This window comes from Heloderma suspectum, chromosome 1 (assembly GCF_057233095.1).
Source record: "Heloderma suspectum isolate Gila_16-S chromosome 1, 16-S_ref, whole genome shotgun sequence".
NCBI lineage: Eukaryota > Metazoa > Chordata > Lepidosauria > Squamata > Helodermatidae > Heloderma > Heloderma suspectum.
The window spans coordinates 344,155,021-344,177,167 of record NC_139458.1 but is presented as its reverse complement, the minus strand read 5'-3'; the positions used below and the strand labels follow the sequence as shown (position 1 = coordinate 344,177,167).

At 44.0% G+C, this 22,147-nt stretch overlaps 1 protein-coding gene across 10 annotated transcripts in view; it reads right to left on the bottom strand.

Moving 5' to 3' along the window:
* The window catches only part of UTRN (utrophin), a 507,208-nt gene that overhangs the window by 34,625 nt on the left and 450,436 nt on the right, over positions 1-22,147 (bottom strand). For all 10 annotated transcript variants that reach the window (XM_084827754.1, XM_084827752.1, XM_084827759.1 and 7 more), the window contains 2 exons: positions 21,118-21,284; positions 13,494-13,605 (listed from right to left, as the gene is read on the bottom strand). In XM_084827754.1, the coding sequence (XP_084683880.1) occupies positions 13,494-13,605; positions 21,118-21,284 (279 nt within the window). The remainder of the gene's footprint in view (positions 1-13,493; positions 13,606-21,117; positions 21,285-22,147) is intronic.

The window sequence follows — 22,147 nt, the reverse complement described above, 5'->3', positions numbered from 1 at the left end:
AAAGCAATGCATATGCACAGTGATGCCTGCTGGAGTATGTGGCCTGGGGCAACTGCTGCCTCTCTGCCTGCTCACTGGGTCGGGAGCCTTTCCCAACGATGAGGTCATTGACACGGTGGGAGAGGGTGACTAGACCACTCACCTAGGCCAGTATATAGCAGCTCAGGGGGTGCTCAAAGGAAACAACTGGCAGGGGTGGGAGTACTCAGGAGGAATGGTGGGTGAAATATTGGTGCCCCCATCCAGAATCTATTGCCTGAGATTACCATCTCACTCAGCGTAATGGTAGGGCCAGTGCTGTTTTTCCGTGAGGGTAAAACCCTCAACTTCTACATTAATTGTTGACATTTAGAGAAAGCATTTAATTTCCTGGGATTGAGCACCAGGTTTGAGTTGTTTTATAAGTAAGAAATCAGAGCAAAGTCTTGTCAGGATGCCTAGACGTGTTGGTGTTTGTCCCTCTCTTTGCCTATGGTCAGAGGCTCCCAACTCAAGCCTGTTAGGGTTCAACCTTCACGGAAACAAATATACACACAAAGATTCCAGGAAGAAGCCTTTGAGCATTGGCACGCAGACCGGAAGGACCAAAAGATTTATTGAGATGACATTCTTGGAGAAGAGTGCAAAACGTTTTTTGAAACTCATACTGATAACCTGCTAATGGGCTTTCATCCAATTAGCTTTTCTTTATGCATCACATGACCAAAAAAAGGCATAGCAGCGGAGTGCTTCAAATTTTGCTGAATCCTTAACTGAACTGATTCAGACAGATTTGAGAGATGTCCAAACCGAAGTGGTGGTCCTCCAAAGCAGACCAAATACAAATCTGAAGATTCCCGATTATTTATTTATTTATTACATTTCTATACTGTCCCATAGCCGAAGCTCTCTTGGTGGTTTGCAGAAGTTAAAACATTAAATACAATATAAAAAGTTTAAAAGCCATTTACAAAAAAGCACACAGACAATATACACAAACAACATATAACTAAAAACAACTTTGAACAGTCAGTCATAACTAAAGACACATTCAGGACCAATTAGAACTCATCATGTGCAAATGCCTGGGAAAAGAGATAGGTCTTAACCTGGTGATATGATAAAAATGATAACAATGTTGGTGCCAGGCAGACCTCATTGGGGAGTTTATTCCACAGATGGGGGGCCACCACTGAGAAGGCCCTCTCTCTTGTTGCCACCTTCCGAGCTTCCCTTGAGGAGGCATCCAGAGGAGGACCTTGGATGCTGCATGTAAAGTAAGGGTAAGGTCATTTCGGGAGAGGCGCTCTGTCAGATATTGCAGTCCCAAGCTCTGTGGGGCTTCATAGGTTAAAACAAGCACCCTGAATTGAGCTCGGAAGCATACAGGCAGCCAGTGCAAGCAGGCCAGAGTCGGTCTTATATGTGCAGACCTTCTAGTCCCAGCTATCAATCTGGCTGCTGCACATTGCACAAGCTGCAGCTTCTGAATCCACGTAGAGCGCATTGCAGTAATCTAAGCACAGACTGGAGGTTACCAGTGCACAGACAACTGAAGCCAGGTTATCCCTGCCCAGACAGGGGTGTAGCTGGGCCACCTGAGCCTCTCCGTGCCCCTGAGACCACCTGAGCCTCAAGTGACATAGATGGTTCCAGGAGGAGCCCCAAGCTACGAACCTGCTCCTTCAGGGGGAGTGCGGCCCCATCCAGAAAAGGTTGAACACCCTCCATCCGGTCAGCAGAACCACCCACCAACAGCATCTCAGTCTTGTCAGGATTGAGCTTGTTTATTACCCCTCATCCAATCCATTGTCACAGCCAGGCACTGATTCAGCACATCCACAGCCTCACCTGAAGGAGATTAAAAGGAGAAATAGAGCTATGTGTCATCAGCATACTGATGACAACATACTCCAAAACTCTGGATGACCATACTCAACTGTTTCATGTAGATATTGAACAGTATGGGGGACAAAACTGACCCCCGTGGAACCCCATATTGGAGAATCCACGGGGCCCAGCAGTGTTCCCCAAGCACCCCCTTCTGGAGCTGACCCTCTAAGTAGGAACAAAACCACTGCACTGCAGTGCGTCCCACTCCCAGCTCAGACAATCGCCCTAGAATGATACCATGGTCAATGGTATCAAAAGCCGCTGAGAGATCAAGGAGAATCAACAGAGTCATACTCCCCATCTTTCTCCTGACATAGGTCACAGGGCAACCAAGGCTGTTACCGTACCAAAGCCCAGCCTGAACCCCGACTGAAATAGATCCAGATAATCAGTCTTGTCCAACAGTGTGTGGAGCTGGCTTGCAACCACTTGATCAAGGACCTTGCCCAGGAATGGAACATCTGTAACCGGCCTATAATTATTAAGGTTTTCCAGGTCTAGGGAGGATTTTTTTCAGGCAGTCTCACCACTGCCTCTTTGAGGTGGGCCATTCCCTCTCGCAAGGAGGCATTAATCACCTCCTTGGCCCAGCCAGCTATTCCCTCCCCGCTGGTTTTTATAAGCCAACAGGGGCAAGGATCCAATACGGAAGTGGTTGCACAAACTTGTCCAAGCACCTTGTCCACATCCTCGAACTGTACCAACTGGAACTGATCCAAGAAAACCAGACCAGGCTGTGCTCTGGATACCTCACCTGATTCATCAGCAGTAAAACTAGAGTCTAAATCCTGATGGATACAAGAGACTTTATATTGGAAGTGCCTAGCCAGTGCATTACAGCGGGCCTCAGATCGTTCCATAGTGTCCTAAGGACCAGAATGTAATAGGCCCCGGACAAGCCTAAAAAGCTCTGCTGGGCAGCATATGGAAGATTGAATAGAGGCAGTGAAATATTTTTTTCCTTGCCGCTCTCACTGCCTTTGAGTATACCTGGCCATAGGCACAGACCAGAATTTGACTGCATCCACTAGGAGTTTTTCTCCACCTGCACTCAAGCCATCTATTTTGTTTCATCGCTCTCAGCTCCAGCGTATACCATGGAGCCGAACAAGCTCTATTCTGGAGAGGGTGCTCAGGAGTGATCGTGTCAACCACCCAGGTCATTTCTGCATTCCACAGGTTGACCAGGGCTTCAACAGGACTGCCAGCCATATCAGCCGGAAAAACCGCTAGAGCCCTCTGGAAACCATCCAGATCCATTAGCCTATGGCGGCACACCATCTTAATAGGTTCCTCACCCTTGCAGAAGGGAAAAGCCACTGTAAGTCTAAACCTCAGCAGGCAATGATCTGACCATAACAAAGGGACCGATGCAAAGTCCCCCACCTTCAGATCACCATCTCTACAACCAGTTGAGAAAACCAGGTCTAGAGTATGCCCCGTTACACATGTTGGGCCAATGACATGTTGGGACAGTTCCATGGCTGTCATGGAGACCATGAAATCCTGAGCTGCCCTCAGCATGAATGTTGACATCCCCCAGAACCAACAACCTCAGGGATCTCAGCAGCACACCCAAGACCACCTCCGTCAGCTCACCTAGGGAGTCTGTTGAGCAGCAGGGTGGGCGGTACACCAACAGAATCCCTAATCTGTCCTGCTGACCCAACATAAGGTACAAACACTCCAGACCAGTAGTCACATGGACAGGGAGCCTGCACAGGGAGAAGGAATTCCTACAGACCACAGCACCTGCTCCCCTCCCTGGCCCTCAAGCTGTCCCTGGTACTGGACCAAGTACACCGGTGGTCATAGCTGGGAGAGACGGACTCCTCCCTGCTCACCCACCCAGGTCTCAGTTATACTTGCCAGATTGGCCGCCTCATCCACTATTAAGTCATGAATGAGTGAGATTTTAGTTTGCACCAGTCTGGCATTTAAAAGCAGTATCCAGAGACCCAAGGTGCAACCACCAAACCCGTGGGTGCAGGGAGGACTGGAACATGGCATGGCCATAAATGGTCTGGGCCATGTTCCCCTTACCTGGCAAGTCCTCCTCACAATGCCGTATCTCCCTCTACCTGCCACTACACTGACTGGCCCCGCTTGGGTTCCCCCAATTTGCCCAATATCTTCCCTCCCAGGCACATACTCAGGCCACCAGAAAGCCAGGCAGAGGAACAGGATCCAGGTCCTTCAGGGCTCACAGCTGGATGGTCTCTGGCACCTCCAGCAGAAGGAGCAGCTTTTATAGCTGGAGTCATGTTGGGGCCTTGCCCTCCCAGGCAAGGGAAAGAAGAGCCAGGCAGAGGAACAGGGTCCAGGTCCTGCAGGGCTCACAGCTGGATGGTCTCTGGATTCAGAGGAAAACAGAGACACAATTTCCAAAAATTTATACATTTATTCCCATGCTCTCCTTATAAAGAAAACACCAGGGTGGGGAGAGAGGAGGAAGAGGTAAAGTTTTGTGAGTGGCAGCTCTAGCTTTTAATCACAGTAAATGGTTTTCCAGAGCTCTCCAATCTCAGTGCTTTGAGGAAGAGATGTTGGAGATGCTGAAGTAATATATCACAGGATTAATCCAATGCTCTCTGATTGTTGTCCCAGGAGCAGGGACTTTAAAACATTTGGTAGAGTCTGTGGGACCTGGGAAGGTGCTTGCTTGGAAAATGCTGGGTGTTCAAGCCCTTCTGCCTCTGCCACTGTACGCTACACATCCATCATCCACCGATGGATGTGTACTGTAGTCGTATTGCACTTTCTGTAACCTTGGTGCCAACTGAGCAGAACATGAACAAGTCTAAAAACAATTTTTCATTCATCAACTCTCTAGCCGTTCTGTCTATCCTTCTGAATTTTTGCAGGTTTCTTGTCTAGGGACACCTCTATGACATATGCCACTTTCATTCAAATTACCAAATAAACCATGGAGGGGGGGGGGGTAAAGGGAGGTGAATCTCTTAACCCTCTCCCAAATTTGAACACTTCCACACAAAAAATGCAGCACCTAACCTGAAATTTTGCAGGTTTCGTAATGATGGCCAGCTCCAAGATGTATCTCATTTTCAGATCCACACGTTACAAGACTTACTTCAAAAAACCCTCACCACTCTATGGGTATGAACATGTTTTAAAATTATTAAAATCATTTTTTAAACAAACAAGGGAAATAGCTACAAAGAAAAAAGTGGAACTATTTCAAATACACAGAATATTTTTTAAATCCTCAAAGTTCAGAGGCTAACCTCTGGATCACAACTATAAACCCCAGAAGATAACACTACTGCATTTCTCTGATGCAATCTAAGTTGGAATGCATCTACTCCACCACTACAATGGAACACAAACATCTTGCTATAGAATCATGATCATGTGATCTGAATGCCTTCTGCTACTTAATTTCTACTAAGAAAGAGGAATACTGATGTTCAGATTTTTTACTTGTACGAAAGCCGAGAGAAAATAGATTATCTTTGCAACCAGGGACTTATTGAGGACTTGTTCAAAATCGCTTAGTGTAAAGATTCTGCAAACATTCCTTAAAACCATCTCTCTCTCCCTCTCTCTCTCTCTCTCTCCCTCTCTTCCCACATATGATCAAGTTACATGCCCTCAGGATTACAAGAGCAGAAGTTGTCAATATTACCAGATTAGGTTTGGAAGAAACAATGAGCGGAATTTGATGGGGCACTTACACCTCCACCAATTCCATTACACCCTGCCGATTCCTGTTTACAAGCAGGACTCACCACTTGTGGAAGGAAGACTTGGTGCTTCTGGGGCAACTGGAAATGAGTGAAAATGCTCATTTCTGGAAAGGCAGAGCTCGCATAAAGAAGCACCACTGATCTGCCCAAGTCAAGATAGGAGCGTTTCTGCTTGTTTCAGGGTTTACCCTGGGAAGCGCTAAATCACTGTTGTGCAAGTGGTGGATCCTGCTTGCGCAACAGAATCGGTGGAGGCATAAGCACCCCGTTGGATTCTGCCCATACAGTGACTAATATACAGACAGCGCTTCAGTTGAACTTCCCACCATAGTAAAATATACTGCAAAGGAATTTGCATCAGATAACACAAAACCATTATGATGCAGACAAGAACAGGAGGACAGAAGAACTTATTCAACTTTGTGACTAAAGCTATTTGAGATGTTTCGATACCTTGATTGTAGATTGTGTTTCTTGGCTGTGGCATGTAGCTCCCAATGAAGCTATTTATGAAGCACCTGTATGGAAACTATTTCTCAGTAGCTGGTGGTTGTTGTCCTTGCATGGTTTCCAAATAACTCCAAAAGGTTTTAAGATTAAGATTGGTTTATTGGTTTTTAAGGTGCTGCGTGGACAAAATCCATTCCACTTTGCTTGACTTATTGCTCCATTTGTTCCTAGCCATAGACTGAAAAATGCTGAAACTGACCTTTTTTCAATTCCATAATTTCCCTTTGAGGCTTAAAACTAGAGGAGGGCTTTTTAATACATCCCTGCCAGGGAGCTTGGTTTACTCCTGATGAACTTCATCATGTTGGAACAACTGAAGATTTTAATATATGTGAGACCTTATTTAACCTAGCTTTTCCCAGAGTTTGCAACAAACTGTTCACAATTACCTATCTGTACATTTTTTTAAGGAAACTGACAAGTCATGCAAGCTGGGCAGGACAGATATTGTGGCACAATCCACAGCTGTTCAAGTACTTCATCCGTAGTTTAAGTACTTCACTCGTAACACTATACTGTTCCTACAATGGGGTGATATTTCAAAAAAGTGTTTGTAGACACTCGCCTGTTCCAAGTCATCCTTCATTTCCTTATTAGATATTAGCTGTCAGTGTTGTTTCGTTTACATGAAATGCTATTTATTTACATCAAGACGCAGACCCTGACTCTTTCTGACTCTTTACAATATTTATAATTGCCACATGGAACATAACACCATTAAGTGGTGGACTTAATTCTGATCATAGTTGCTGATTGTTGATGTGATACTTCTGATTAGCCAGTTGCCTGTATTTCTTGTTCACCTGAATGCTACCACTGGTTTGTAATGACACCCTAGATTCCAATGTCAAAAGATGGAACTCCTGGGAGAAGCACTTACAGGACTGTTGGATAGGCTCCACACTATCCTTTTTTTTTTTTTTAATTACATTTATATCCCACCTGTTTTCTTCCAAGGAACCTAAGGTGGCTCACACAATCTTTCTTTGCATTTAATCCTCATAATAACCCTGTGAGATAGGTTAGGCTGAGAGTCAGTGACTGGCCCAAAGTCACCTAGTGGGCTTCATGGCTGAATGGGGCTTGAACCCAGACTTCCCAAGCCCCAGTCCAACAGCTGAATCACTCCACCACACTGGCTATTAAGTTTAGGTATCTCATTTGTGTGTAGTAGACATTTCTACTCTGTTACTCTGCTCTATTTCCGGCAGTTCTCAACACATCATTAGGACATCCTCTATGTCATAAGTCATAGTACAGTTGAAATCCAAGAAAAAATCATTGAACAACTGCACCAGAACCTTAGAAACTGTCAATTTAATGAGATGTTTGTAATATATGTAGGATGATAACTATTAAATCACATCATTTGTGTTGCAATTTGAGGCTTTCTTGAATAATGATGTGCTCCTAGGCTTTTTTTCCAGGCTGTCCAAATAATTGATGCAGTTAGCACTTGAATGCATCTCAGAATGGATGTTGTCGTTCTTGCTATTAATCCACCAGTTCAGCTTTCCTAATTCTTTCTCTCTGCCATGCCAAATTAAAGAGATGTCCTGTATAGATCTACCCCAGTAACAAGGCTAGAGGAGGAGGGCAGGCCTACTGCATCAGGCTACAATTCTATATTTAAGCCATTCTGAGACCATTGGTTGCCTGGTTCAAATCCCACATCATAGACTTCACAGTTTTTATCAATAAATTGGGGGGAATAGCCTCATTTTATTCTCTTTTTCATCTTTCACCTTTAATCTGAAATTCTGTTGGTAAGTAAACAATATTGCCATGGGTTCCACATGGCCTAAGAGGTTGCCAGTTGGGACAAGAGTTATTTTTGTTCACGGAGGCACATGCTATACATCCCAGTCAGTATACACCATACAGTATATAGTGGATCCAAAGAATAGATAGTACATACACATGGGGAAAGTATGATTATATTTATCTCTGAAGTCTGTTTTAACACTGTATGTCATAAAACTGTTTTCTGAGCATGAAATCCACAAGTATTCTTAGGCACATCAAAAGGAATATACCCAAGAGTAGGGATGAGCATTTTCTAGCTCTTATTCAGGGACTTTTCAATTTTTTTATCTGTTAAAACTGATCACTAAAATTTTTCAAAATAATAATAACAACAATAATAATAATAGCAACAACAACTAATAATGAAGGATTAGGAACATGTTTGTTTATGTGTGATTAAGCACTGGACTTCTATTTATAACAAACATTTTAACACCACCATCCCTTACCAGAAAACAAATAAAAACGATACAAAAATAAACCACCAGCAAAAGCTTAAAATTACAGTATAAAAATAAAAATAACTAAACAGAAGCAAGCAGCAGTGCAAAAATGTAAAACACAACACCAGATATAAAACAATCTAAGAAACTAAAATGCCTGGGGGAATACAAAGGTGGTGCCAAAATAAGCACAATGGGAGCTCTGGGAAGCTCATTCCACGATTGGAATGCCACAGCAAAAAAGGCCCTCTTCTTAGTAGCCACCCACCTCACTTCCTTTGGCAGGGGCTCCCAAAGAAGGCCTGTTGATGCTGATCTTAGGGTCCGGGCAGATGTATATGGGAAGAGATGATCCTTCAGGTAGCCTGGATCCAAGCCATTTAGGGCTTTGAATACTAGTACCAGCACTTTGAATCAGGCCCGGAAATGGACTGGCAGCCAGCGCAGATGAAGGAGCACTAACATAGTATGATTACATTGGCCAGTCCCTGTTAATAGTCTCATTGCCCTATTTTGGATCAGCTGAAGTTTCCAGACCATTTTCAAAGACAGCCCCACGTATAATGCACTGCAGTAATCCAGACAGGCTATCTCTGTCCAGATAAGGACAGAGTTGGTATATCACCCTAAGACGATAAAAAGTGTTCCATGCCATCTGTGCCTCCAGTGACAATACTGGATGCAAGAGCACCCCACAATTACAAGCCTGATCCTTTAGGGGGAGATCAACCCCCTCCAGAACAGGTTGAACATCATCTAACCGGGCAGATGAACCACCCACTAGCGGTACCTCCATCCTGTCTGGACTGAGTCTCACTTTATTGGCCCTCATCCAGTACATTACTGCATCCAGGCACCGGTTCAGAACACCCTCTGCCTCACCTAGATTTGATGAAAAGGAGAGATAGATCTGGGCGTCATCAGTATATTGGTGACATCTGAATCCATATCTCCGGATAACTCCTCCCAGCGTTTTATGTAAATGTTGATTAGCATGTGGGATCAAATAGAGCCCTGTGGCACCCATGGCATAACTGCCTGTCAGGATTGGGCCCAGTATCACAGCCAGACCATGGGAACGGATTCAGAGTCTGATGAGGATGAACAGTGCAAAGAGGTGGGGGAGGGACCAGAGCTTCAGGGAGACAGAAACAGGGAAGAATCTGTCCAGGTCTAATCACAGAATCATAGAATAGTAGGGTTGGAAGGGGCCTACAAGGCCATCGAGTCCAACCCCCTGCTCAATGCAGGAATCCAAGTCAGAGCATCCCTGACAGATGGCTTGTCCAGGCTCATCTTGAATGCCTCCAGTGTGGGAGAGCCCACCACCTCCATAGGAAATTGATTCCATTGTCGTATTGCTCTAATGGTCAGGAAGCTTCTCCTGATGTTCAGCTAGAATCTGGCTTCCTGTAACTTGAGCCCATTATTCCGTGTCCTGCATTCTGGAATGATCAAGAAGAGATCCTGGCCTTCCTCTCTGTGACAACCTTTCAAGTACTTGAAGAGCGCTATCATATCTCCCCTCACTCTTCTCTTCTCACGGCTAAACGTGCCCAGTTCTTTCAGTCTCTCTTCATAGGGCTTTGTTTCCAGACCCCTGATCATCTTTGTTGCCCTCCTCGGAACCCTCTCCAGCTTGACTGCATCCTTCTTAAAGTGTGGTGCCCAGAACTGGACACAGTACTCCAAATGAGACCTAACTAGTGCTGAGTACAGGGGAACTAGTACTTCCCGGGATTTTGAAGCTATGCTTCTATTAATGCAGCCCAAAAGAGCATTGGCCTTTTTTGCAGCCACATCACATTGTTGGCTCATCTTCAGCTTGTGATCTACAACAATTCCAAGACCCTTCTCACTTGTAGTGTTGTTGAGCCAGGTATCCCCCATCTTGTAACTGTGCATTTGGTTTCTTTTTCCTAGGTGCAGAACCTGGCATTTATCCCTATTAAATGTCATTCTGTTGTTTTCTGCCCAGCACTCCAGTCTATCAAGATCACTTTGAATTTTGTTTCTGTCTTCCAAGTTATAAGCTATCCCACCCAATTTTGTGTCACCTGCTAATTTGATCAGCATTCCCTGCACCTCCTCATCCAAGTCATTAATAAAAATGTTGAAGAGCACTGGGCCCAGGACTGAGCCCTGAGGTACCCCACTCGTTATCTCTCCCCAGTTTGAGAAGATCCCATTGATAAGCACTCTTTGAGTCCGATCCTGTAGCCACCTGTGGAACCACTTGATCATTGTTTCATCTAGCCCACTTTTACTGAGTTTGCTAATCAGGATATTATGGGGCACTTCGTTGAAAGCTTTGCTGAAGTTGAGGTATATTATGTCGACAGCATTCCCACAGTCCACAAGGGAGGTGACTTGATCAAATAATGAGATCAGATTTGTCTGGCAGGATTTGTTCTTGACAAATCCATGTTGGCTTCGAGTAATCACTGCATTGTCTACAAGGTGCTTACAGATGGATTGCTTTATCATCTGCTCCAGAATTTTCCCAGGGATTGATGTCAGACTGACTGGTCTGTAGTTCTCAGCTTCCTCCTTTTTACCCTTTTTGAAGATAGGGACAACATTAGCCCTCCTCCAGTCATCTGGCACTTCACCCGTACTCCATGATTTCTCAAAGAGAATAAGACAGCGGTTCTGAGAGTTCTTCTGCCAGTTCCTTTATTGCTCTAGGATGCAGTTCATCTGGTCCTGGATATTTGAACTCATTCAAAGTCATTAGGTGTTCCTTGACCATATGCCTATCCATCCCAAGCTGCAATCCTGCCCCTTCAGCCTGTATTTCGCCTTTGCCGGGGCGGGAGGGCATAGACCTTCTTTGAGAGCAGAATGAGCCAAAGTAGGAATTGAGCACCTCTGCCTTTTCTTTGTCATCCGTTATCATTTTGCCATCCTTATTTAATAGCTGAACAACCATTTCTTTCCTCTGTCTTTTACTTTGCACGTAGCTTAAGAAAGCCTTTTTGTTGCTTTTAGCATCCTTCGCTAACCTCAGCTCGTTCTCAGCTTTAGCCTTCCTGACGCCATCCCTGCAATTCTGTGCTAACTGCCTGTACTCTTCCTTTGTTGCTTGTCCTTCCTTCCACTTCCTTTATGTGTGCTTTTTTGTTTTCAGGTCATCTCTATGCTTTTTGTGAAGCCACATTGGCTTCTTCTGTTGTCTTCTGCCTTTTTTTCTTGTTGGAAGTGTTTGTAATTGTGCCTTGAGAATTTCCTTTTTTAAAAACTCCCACCCACCTTGGACTTCTTTTCTCGTTAGCGTCACTTGCCATGGGACTTTACTTATCATTGTTCTGCGTTTATTAAAATCAGCTTTCCTAAAATCCAGGGTACGGGTTTGGTTACACTCGGCTTTGGCTTCCTTTAGAAACATGAACTCAAGTATAACATGGTCGCTTTCCCCCAGAGTTCCCGTAACTGCTACTTTATCCACTAAGTCATTTCTGTTGGTTAGGATCAAGTCAAGGATAGCCGATCCTCTAGTTCCTTCCTCTAATTTCTGTAGGAGGAAGTTATCCACAACACAAGCCAGGAATTTCCTGGAGGGGCCATGTTTTGCAGAATTTGTCTCCCAACAAATATCGGGGAAATTGAAGTCCCCCATTACTACTACATCATGCTTCCTTGAAACACTGGCTATTTGCTTTTCGAAAGTTTCATCCTCATCTTCTCCTTGATTGGGTGGCCGGTAGTAGACTCCGACCACTAGGTTCCTTTTATTCTTTGCTCCATTTATTTTAACCCAGATGCTCTAGATGGGGCTACCAAGCTCATCCTCCTGTATTTTTATGCAGAGATATGTATTTTTAACATATAGTGTAACCCCACCTCCCTTTCTGTTCCTCCTGTTCTTTCTGAAGAAGTTATACCCTTCAATTACTGTATTCCAGTCATGAGAGTCATCCCACCAAGTCTCAGTTACATCTATCAAGTCATAATCAAGTTGGATCAATCAGCTGGATCAAAGCTCGACCAGAACCTCTCCCTCTTTGGAAATACAGCAGCTCACAGCAGGGCAGGAGATTGATGTGACAGATGCAAGAATCAGATGTCGGGTCAAGAGGAAGGAGCAGCTTCGGGAAGTAAGGCATTCAGCAAAGTTAGCCCATCTTAAGCGGTCTCTAGGGGAAGACCTCCTACCCCCAAGGACGAGGCTGGGAAAGCCTTTCAGGTTCTGTTCTGCAGGCTGGTGCCAGATTTGCAGCAACTGTTCCTCTAACCACAGAGCATCCCTCAAAGGGATCTTTAGGTAGTCTATGTAGTATTGGGCCAGCTTAATCAAGGTCATTTGTAGTTTGCCTTAGGATGCTAGAGTCTGTAACCTGAACCGCTGAGGGACTGATTGATTTGCATAATAAAGCTTATTGACTTGACCACCAATACGCCACACTAGGGATGGGCAAACTGACCGTAGCTCGCCCCATGCACTGCTCGCCAGTCCCATGCAGTGAGCTGCCAGGAGGTCTGTAGAAACGTGGTGAGCAGCTGCCCGCTCCCTCACCAAGTCGCCATTTTGTGTAAAAATGGCAGCTTGGCCTTTTTCATAAATAACTATTTACGCAAATGGCAGCTGTGAAGGGGCCATTTAAGCAACATTACAGGCGTAAATGATCTATTTACGCCCACAATGTTGCGTAAATGGCCACTTTATGGCTGCCATTTGCATAAATAGTTATTTACAAAAAGGCAGACCTGCTATTTTCACATAAAATGGCAACTCAGCAAGGGAGTGGGCAGTCACGTGCTTGCCCAATTGAGCACACACCGAGTCAGGCAAACGCAAGGATCCGTGGACTGGCATTCGGGGGGCCAAGCTGGCAAGAAATTCCTGGGCTTCGAGCCCCAGCTGGACACCTGCACCGACCCTACACCACACTGCCAAAGGACAGGGCAATAATTCCCCAGCACCACCTTCTGGAATCAGCCATCAAGTAGAAGCGGAACCATTGCACTTCTTTAAAGCTGCAATATCCCTATCATCGGTGGAATTGGATCCCATAAATACTTCAGTTTGCTAAGTTCAAATCCAAGAAAATAGTTACCTTAGCAAAATAAATTTGTCAAAGAACAGGAGAGAAGGGTATAATATGGAATAAACCAAGAAGAATCCATTAGAAAGAGTCAGTAAAGGAGTACTCACCGGTATACAATACTCCACCATTGGGTAATGTAATTTATGACCCTTTGCTGTACGACCAGAGAAGAAACAGCTCTGGCAGACATCGTAGTTGAAATGTTTCAGGCTCCGATATCTGTGAATACAATGGAAAAATAATGAAGCCCCCCTTTTCTAGGAACTCTCAAAAACTTTGTGGCCAAGCTCCACAGCTTTGTAGCTTGATGTAAACTTCATACAGTGTTACTGCCTAGCCCCCCCCCCATCCAAAAATATTGTCCCCTTGGTTTAGATCCAAATAACTGAATGCATTAACAGGACTGTGTGATGAGAAGGTGAATTATTTAGACCTTCCATCTCTCGGGAGCTCCTCCAAGGGATGGACAAACCTGATGAATTGCATGGGGTATGGCATGGGGGACTGAACAGGAATAGGGGATCTCCAAAAATCAAGCAGACGCAACCTTTGCAATGGCAGCCCACACACCCAGAGGTGGGCTCTGCCCAATTTTCAAGGATTCTCCCCTTCCCCCAGTACCCCTCGCCACAGCCCAAGAGCAAACAGGGGCATTCTTCTGAAAACCTGGCAGGAAAAAAATGATTTTACCTGTGTCACAAAGGAGGCAAGTGCCAGATTTTAGATTTCTGTCCTGTTAAAATGTCCCAAAATACCTGGATCTGGCCAGTGTTAGGAAAAACTAGATGTGAAACCATTCACTTAGCAACTGTGTGAATGTGTATTTTTTTGGGGGGAGGGGGAGAAAATAACAAGTTCAGGGCCCCCAATCTTGATCAGGATTCTGTCAGAGGGTTGCGGGGGTTAGTCATTTGGCCCAGACTGTGGTCCAGTTCTGGATTAAACCCCCACACACATGCTACTGCAGATGTAAAAAAGCACAACCACCACCATTCATGTCATTGCTAATTGAATCAATGGTGTCATATCAAATTTGACCCTTAGAAGCAATATATTGAATTGTGTGGGATTTTGATCAGAACCAGAGAAGCTGCTTTTAGTGGAATCTAAGGGGGTGCCTTGTTTGGTATGCACCAAGTTTAATTATTTATTGACTGACAGAGTAAGACAGAGGGCTGCATCCCCATGTAACACTAAGCCATGGTTCCTTTAGTCAAATGTTGACTTGTCTGAAAATCCAACCCCACCCTGGACAACTAACTATCATTTATGTTGGAGATAACAAACCACTATTTGAAACCAGGCTTTGTACGTAGCTTATGAATCTTGACATATATTAACCATTGTTTGGCTTTATGCCCAAACTCAGGATCCTGGCTTATTCCTGGTTTATACTGGCACCCTGCCTCAACTGCTTGTCAAAGTAGAGAGAGATGAGGAAGAGCGGCTGGAAAATGAAACTACTTCTCAGGCTCAGTGACTCTCACTGGCTCTTTCCAGAATTTGCCCTCCCTCCTCAGTCTGCTCCATTTCCCACCTGACTCCTCTCTGACAAGCTTTCCCTCTTAAGCCAGGCCACCCAGCTTTGCAGTTGCTTTGCCGGGACAGCAAAAATTATAGGGAGCTCAGGCCACTTTAGTAACATCTATATAAGACTGCACGTTGAAAGCACAGTGTAACTCTTGGCAGACAGGCTACCCTGTTTGTTTCGCCCACAGAGGGTAAAACATATAACCCTCCAAAGGAATGAAAATCTAACTGAGCTTGCCTATGAACATTTTGGGCTAACTTGACTCCAGGTGTAGAGGAAAGAGTTTTTTCTTTGGCAGCACGGACACCTCTATGTATAGAATGTATTTCACATTGGCTTACTGCAGAGGATTTGGGTGCTTATTAACAAAAAAATGTTTATGATCTGGTGGGAATAAAGACCTGTCTTTCCTTGCTTCATGGTTGTTGGGGAATAACTGAGTCAAACCTTTGCTACAGTGTTTTTCCAGAGTCTTGGTGGGTACAGATCTCTAATGAGTAGGTGGTATAGGGCAGCCCATTGGGCTGGTGAGAGATGTTTGAGCATCAACGGGAAAAATATGCTTATGTCACTTCATCTCTGTACATCAATCATTTCATTCTGCAAATAAGTTTAAAGAAAATCCAATGAGAATGAATGCAGGAGTCCTGGATATCTGTATCTATATATCTATATATTTATTCTACTTGGTAGGAAAAGTATAAACATTTCTGGCTGAAAGACAATGTTACATGAGTCTATGATGGAGAGAAAGGAGAAATGCTTCTTTGGCTTGGGACGTGGCTGGGAATAGCTGAAGATCTCTAAGGAGAGTTCCCTACCCTATTGTCAGGAGCGCCCTAGCTGCCTCTTACAGTCCCCTCCAATAGCCAACTCAAGACACAGATGAAAAGGATTCTTTCCAAGGCTTTATTCCTTTTACAACTTAATGACTCTTTCAGATGCTAATCACCAGCAACTAAGCAAGGAACAGCAGAATAGCTTATGCTCCGAGTAGGCAGTTGATCCCCGTTTGAAGGAGAAGGGCGGGAAGACTATGAACTTACAGGCTACGGAGGGGTCCTCGGGATGCGACTGTTGTTTTAGCGCCAAGCGAGCAGAGTGCCTCCTCTCAGTGCTCTCCATCTGGCACCGCTCCCTGCATCTGCGCCGAGCGTCCAGCAAGGCCCCCTCCCCCGCTCTCTCGCTGCCAGGGTCACTCTCTCTCTCAGGAATGCAGGCAGGAGGAATCTCTCCCTGCCGCTGTGCTTGTGAGAGATGAGCAAGCTCCTCTCCCACGGGTTGTTGCTCTTCCTCAGAATCAGAACTGCTCTGGGGCTCTATGGGCTCAGTTTCCACCCTGACACCTATTTCTGCAGCCAGTCAATGGTAGGTGAGCTGGTGACAAGTGAGTTCATGCCACTACAGGACTGCTGCATTTGGGTTATCAGATGGATATTGGCAGAGGAGGTGGGGGGAAAGCAAATCAGGATTGAGTGAAACAAGCCACATTTTCTTTGCTTGTCTGTGAGACTGATTGACTGACTATGAGACAGGCTTATTCAACAAACTACGCTTAAAACAATTCCTGGCTTAGTATTGTGAGCAAATGCAGCAAATGTTATCTGACACTTCTGCAGTAGCAGAAGGATACTGAATAAAACTTTGACACTGTGCCTACTGTTGTGCTCTGACACAATTACATGCCTCCTCCTTGGCCATTTCTCCCTCCAGTATGGTCACTGTATCAGCCACCATTACCCTCTTGGTTTTCCTGCATGTTGCAGCATGTATAATACAGGACCATCTGAAGACATAAGTTCCAGTCTCTGATGCCAGCTTTTAAGCATGAGCCACATCGCTTTGGTTCATGGTAACCCACTCTGTGATACACACATGCGCATACATCAGCCTGTTGTGCGGAAACAGGGCAAAGCTGATATAATATGATATGTACAGATATCAATAGTAACACCAGATGGTATAAATATTTTAGCACGTTAAAACTTAAATGTAAGTGCATTGTCAAGTGAAGTGTTAGAAGAACAGTTCAGTGAGATAAAAATGTGAAAATATGCATGCGTGCATGTAAACATTCTCACTCCCATGCATAGTAATCCTGTGTTTATGACTTCCTCTACATAAATAACACCTTTAACAGACTACAGTAGATTCACAACATTTAAGAATACAAGAGAGAAAGGTGCATAATCTCTTTTTAGCTATAGCCTTGTGCATGCCAGGAAACACCTCACTGTAGGAATATTTTATCCCATTTAAATTTTATTAGTCCTCTTGCCATCTTTCTGTAAACAACAACTCAAAGCAGTTCACAGCATCTTAAAGGTATAAAATAAAATAAAAAGAGTATCTACATAAATCAGAACCAAACACTGGCCTAAATAAAATTCTTTATCTGTTACTGGAAAGCATATCATTAGAGAGTTTAGGCCAAGCTGCCTAGGGAGGGAATTTCATAGTTTTTATCCTACAGCAAAGAGGGCTTTGTTACAAAGTAGCTCTCTTTTGAGTGAATAGTACTGACTCCATGGTCAGACAAAGCTATTAAGACAGGCTTCTTCATCCCCACCTTCAGCAAAGGTGGAAGAAAGGCACAGGGAATGGGTAGAGATATAAAATTTGCAGAAATGTTGAAGCCACGAAAAAAAAAAAAAGTTTTTTTCCTGGGTTATTTTGTGTGTGTGTGTGTGTGCAGAAAAATAAGCAATACTTTTGGGTGGGGGGGACTCTTTGCAGATCTACAGTCACTTTGTTGCTTTAGGACAGCCTTCCCAAACCTGGTGCCCTCCAGATATTTTGGACTTCAGCTCTCATCAGCCTCAGGGAGCATGGCCAATGGTCTGGAATGCTGGCCATTGTAGTCCAAAACATCTGCAGGGCATCAGGTTGAGGAAGGTTGCTTTAGGAACATAAAGCAGCCCTTGTTTCTAAAGTTATATTACGTATAACTTTGTTTGCTCATAAAATTATCATTATGTTTGAAAACTTGAACTCGGTACATTTGTAATTATTGTCCGAATAAACTATACTTTTAAATTTAATATACAAAATATGATAATTTTATGAGCAGGTCAAGTTACACATAACATATTTTAAGTTCCTAGTTTATCTCTGACCAAAGAATACTTCAACAAAGTCCCTGAAACATCTGAATCATCCTAGAAGCCAGAAGAAGAAGGAAGAACTGGAGGCAAAGGAAGACTGGTGGGGAGCATCTGTTCCTGTCTGTAAAGAAGTTTAGGGAAATTCCTAAACTTGTTCCTGTTTGTGGGGTAGAGCTTAAGGAAATCTGATCTGAAGGAAAAGCTAGCTTGAGATTGTATTTAGCTAGGAAAGACTTGTTTTAGGCATGGTAAGCAAACATATTTAACTTAAGAACCCAATCTATTATTTGAAGAGTGACATTTTATTCAGTTTTGTAAATAATTTTCATAAATGACACTATTGCTTTTTTGTTCATTTTGAAAGGTCATCTCTATAGTAGTGTCAATCCCATGACTATGCCATAGGAACCAAGCTACTGACTGGGTTCGCACAACATGCCAACCCATTGTGGGTTGTTGTCTGGAACAACACAGTGAGTTAGTGTGTCGTCTGAACCCAGACCGCTTTCTGCAGGGTGGGTTGTTCTTCGGAAACAACCCATGCTGATAACGTGTGGGGTGTTCTTGGGGTTGTTTTACCAATGACGGGTTGATGTGTCGTCCGAATCCAGACATGCCAACCCATCATGGGTAAAGGGCATCAGTCAGCGAGCCGCTCAGCAAGAACAGCATAAATCCCTGTCACTCTTCCCAAGCAATTGTGGCCAAGCTGTTTGCAGTACCCCTTTCTCCTTGCCAGTGACAGCCCCTCCAACTGTGCCCGAACAGCAGTTTGGAGAGACTGTCATTGTCCTCCTTCAACCTGCCATTCTCCCCATCCCTGCTCCAATCGCGAGCCCTTTTCCTTTCTTTTTTTTTTTTTGAGGGGGGGGTCTTTTTTGCAAAAAATGGGGCTGTGAAATCTTTTTGCATTTTCCCAGCCCCATGGAATGTGTGCAAATGCCCCTTTTTTCTTTTTTAAAACTGCACACTTGCGCAACTGCGGCTATCCCAAATGTGGAGGCTTGCCTTGGCTGGACCCTTGTAAGTTTGAGCAGTCAAACATACAAAGTAACAGGCAAGGATAGACTGTACAGAGGCTGGTTTGCCAGCCTTTGACAGTTAACAGGCAGGAAAACAGCATGTAGATCCCCCCCCCAGCAAGGTTATCCCGAGGGTTCAAAGGGTCGTCCGGACCCTTGGGGGTGCCCTGCTAAGAAACCCCACTTACCCGAACAACAGCTTTTCAGGGTGCCCAACGCGCCACCCCATTTTTTGCTCCCAAACACCATAACTGCTTCTAGTTTGACAGCTGTCAGACCAAAACCAGTTACTGCAATTGAGAGTGAAAAACGGGATGGCGTGCGCTTTTCAATGAAAAACCGTTCCTGCTGACTCAGGGAGGGGTGTACTAGAAGGAGAGGATCCCCAAGAGTCAGGGCAACTCTTTAAATCCTGGGGATCACCTGGGTAAGTGGGTGATCTTGAGCACTCTTCCCCACCTGTGAAAAGGAGATTCCAGTTTTCATTCCAGGGCATCTGAAGTTGTTCCTGAATATGGACTACCCAAAAATATAATGTGGGGACAAGAGCACAGGATTATGTCATCGACAACCTGAGAAGAGTATGTGCTAAAAATGAGAGACAGCACACTGCTGAAGACTAATAATAATTGACAATGTTACATACAGAAGGCTGATCCACCTGTACTATACAACAGTGGACTGAATTAATAAACATCTATCACAGACATCCAGCAAACGTAACAAGAGGGGATGTCAAGCAACTAAGAGGAACACCTCAGAAGGAAATGTTTGGCAGCTGACAAAATTATTTCTTGATCCTTACATGTGTTTGGAAGACAGGCCTAGTACAAAATTTCATTCACACAGACATTTCCTATTAGACTGTAACAAATACATATTAGTGAAATCAGAGAAGAATGTGTGTTATTAGGAATCTGGGTTCCCCATCGTCAATGCCAGTTGACAAATCATTTTACATATAAATGATAGAATTCAAGAGATTCAACTGGGACAAAAAATGTTCATTTCCTAAGAAACTATGTGAAACAGAAGGTAGAACAGGTGATGCACATATCTACAGTCTTTCAACATTAAAATGGCATTAAAAGAATCTGAATGTTGACCATTTTGGAAACCAAAAATAGGGGAAATGCTTAGATAGGACATTTTATACCTTGGCGTTCAATGGCTAGTGGCGTTGGGGCAGATGATGATGATGAATCTCAAAGTGCTACAGATGACATCTTCGTATTTACTGACCCAATTAGAACGCCAGATTCCAACTCTGGAATGCACTTGTAAGTTTTGTTTTTCACAAAAGTCAATGTATATTCTTTTGTATAACAAACCCCTAAACAGTCCAACCTATGACAGACAGATTGCTATCTAGATCTGAGTGATTGCTTTGGTCTATTCTGTCTAGTTCTGGTGTACATTATAGCTAGATTTAATGCAGATGTCTGGTTTTTTTTGTTTTCTGATGCATGAATATATGTTTATAATTTAGAGGACTTCATTGAGAGATGCTGAACCAGCTGTTTGGACATTTTATGTGAAGCCTTGTTTTTCATGACTTCCACTGTTATATAACATTGGCCGTATAATTCACCTTCATGAATGGATGCAGTAAAGTTGACTGCACTGTATACCAATACAAAAACAGCCTCATTCCTACCCTTTCTGTGCTCTCAATGTTTATAAACTTTCAGCTTCTCTTTAGTCTGTGTCTGTTTTCTGTGCCTTGACCCCTCCACAAAAGAGAAAGGCAGCAGTGTTTACATATGCTTGGGGCTGATGGGGGTTGAAGTCCAGAACATCTAGAGAGCACTAGGCTGGGGAAGGCTGCAATTGCAAAGAAAAAAAATTGGCGGTCCTCTAGTGCTAAGTCTAACCCAGCAGCTCTGGATGATTATTTGGAGAAGGGAGAACCCACAACCCATTACACACGAAATGGAGTGGAGGGGAAGGCATCTTCCTGATCTCAGATGATCACTACTGAGTTAATATTTTAGCAAAGTAATGGGGTTAGGGTGTATAATCAATCACATTAGTCAGGCAATCCACAGAAGACATAGCGTTTTATTCTGCTTACCTAAAGCCGACAATTGGGCATTCCTTGCAGATGTTGCACTTGGCCTGATGCTTTGCTGTTTCTGCAGCTGCCACTCTGTGTAGAACAGGCAGCCAGACCACTGACTGCGGCTCCAGATGCATCCAGTCTATAAACTGTTTTACACCGATTTCTGGTTTATTATTATTCTGATAAATGAGAATCAGATCAGAAATTATTTGAATGTTCATTTTTTAATTTTTCCAGCCTACTTTTTTTTTTTAAAGGAAATGACTCTAACCTCTGTCTTGCTCAATTAAGAAAACACAAGGCAACAATACTGTTAATAACACACAAGCCATGAAAATGCTGCTACAGCCACCATTCAATCAAGTAGAAGATTACGAACATCATAATCCTTTCAGCTGCTGACCTGGCCCACTGGGTAAACTAGCACAATGCTACAAGCTTGTCACACTGTAGCCCTCATCAGGTATTCAAAATGACAGCGTGTAGAGAGGAGTGGGGCCATGTGCACAAGCCCAGCCCCTAACATCCCTGTTTCTATGGGAGGGAGCTTCAGAATGCACTGAGAAGCCTCCATACCATCAAAATCCTGCAGTATTAAGGTTCCTGATCATGTGGAGGCTTCTAAATGTGTTCAGCTGAATGTGTATGGAAGCCCCCTTCAGACCCCTGCACTGAATGAGTGAAGGTCTGAAGCTCTTTCTGCAAGGATGGGGAAGTTGGGGGTGGAGCTTCCATGTGTAAGCCCACTCCCCTTTCCTTTGGAAAGCTTGAAGGGAGCTTGAACTGGCTACTGTTCATGTGAGATGCAAAGGATTTATCTTGCATGAAATGGAGATGTAGAGGAACAGAAAATCCAGGTATTTGTTGTACTTTGCTTATATGGGAGCTCTACGTGAACACTATCTGGATAATTTGCATGTAGCTTTAGCATCATATACCTATTATGACTTCTTTGTCTTTAAAGAGGGTGTGTCTATGTATGCCAAAGCTGGCCTATACAGGTGTTTCTGAATAAGCCATATTTAAAGTGAAAACAAAGCTA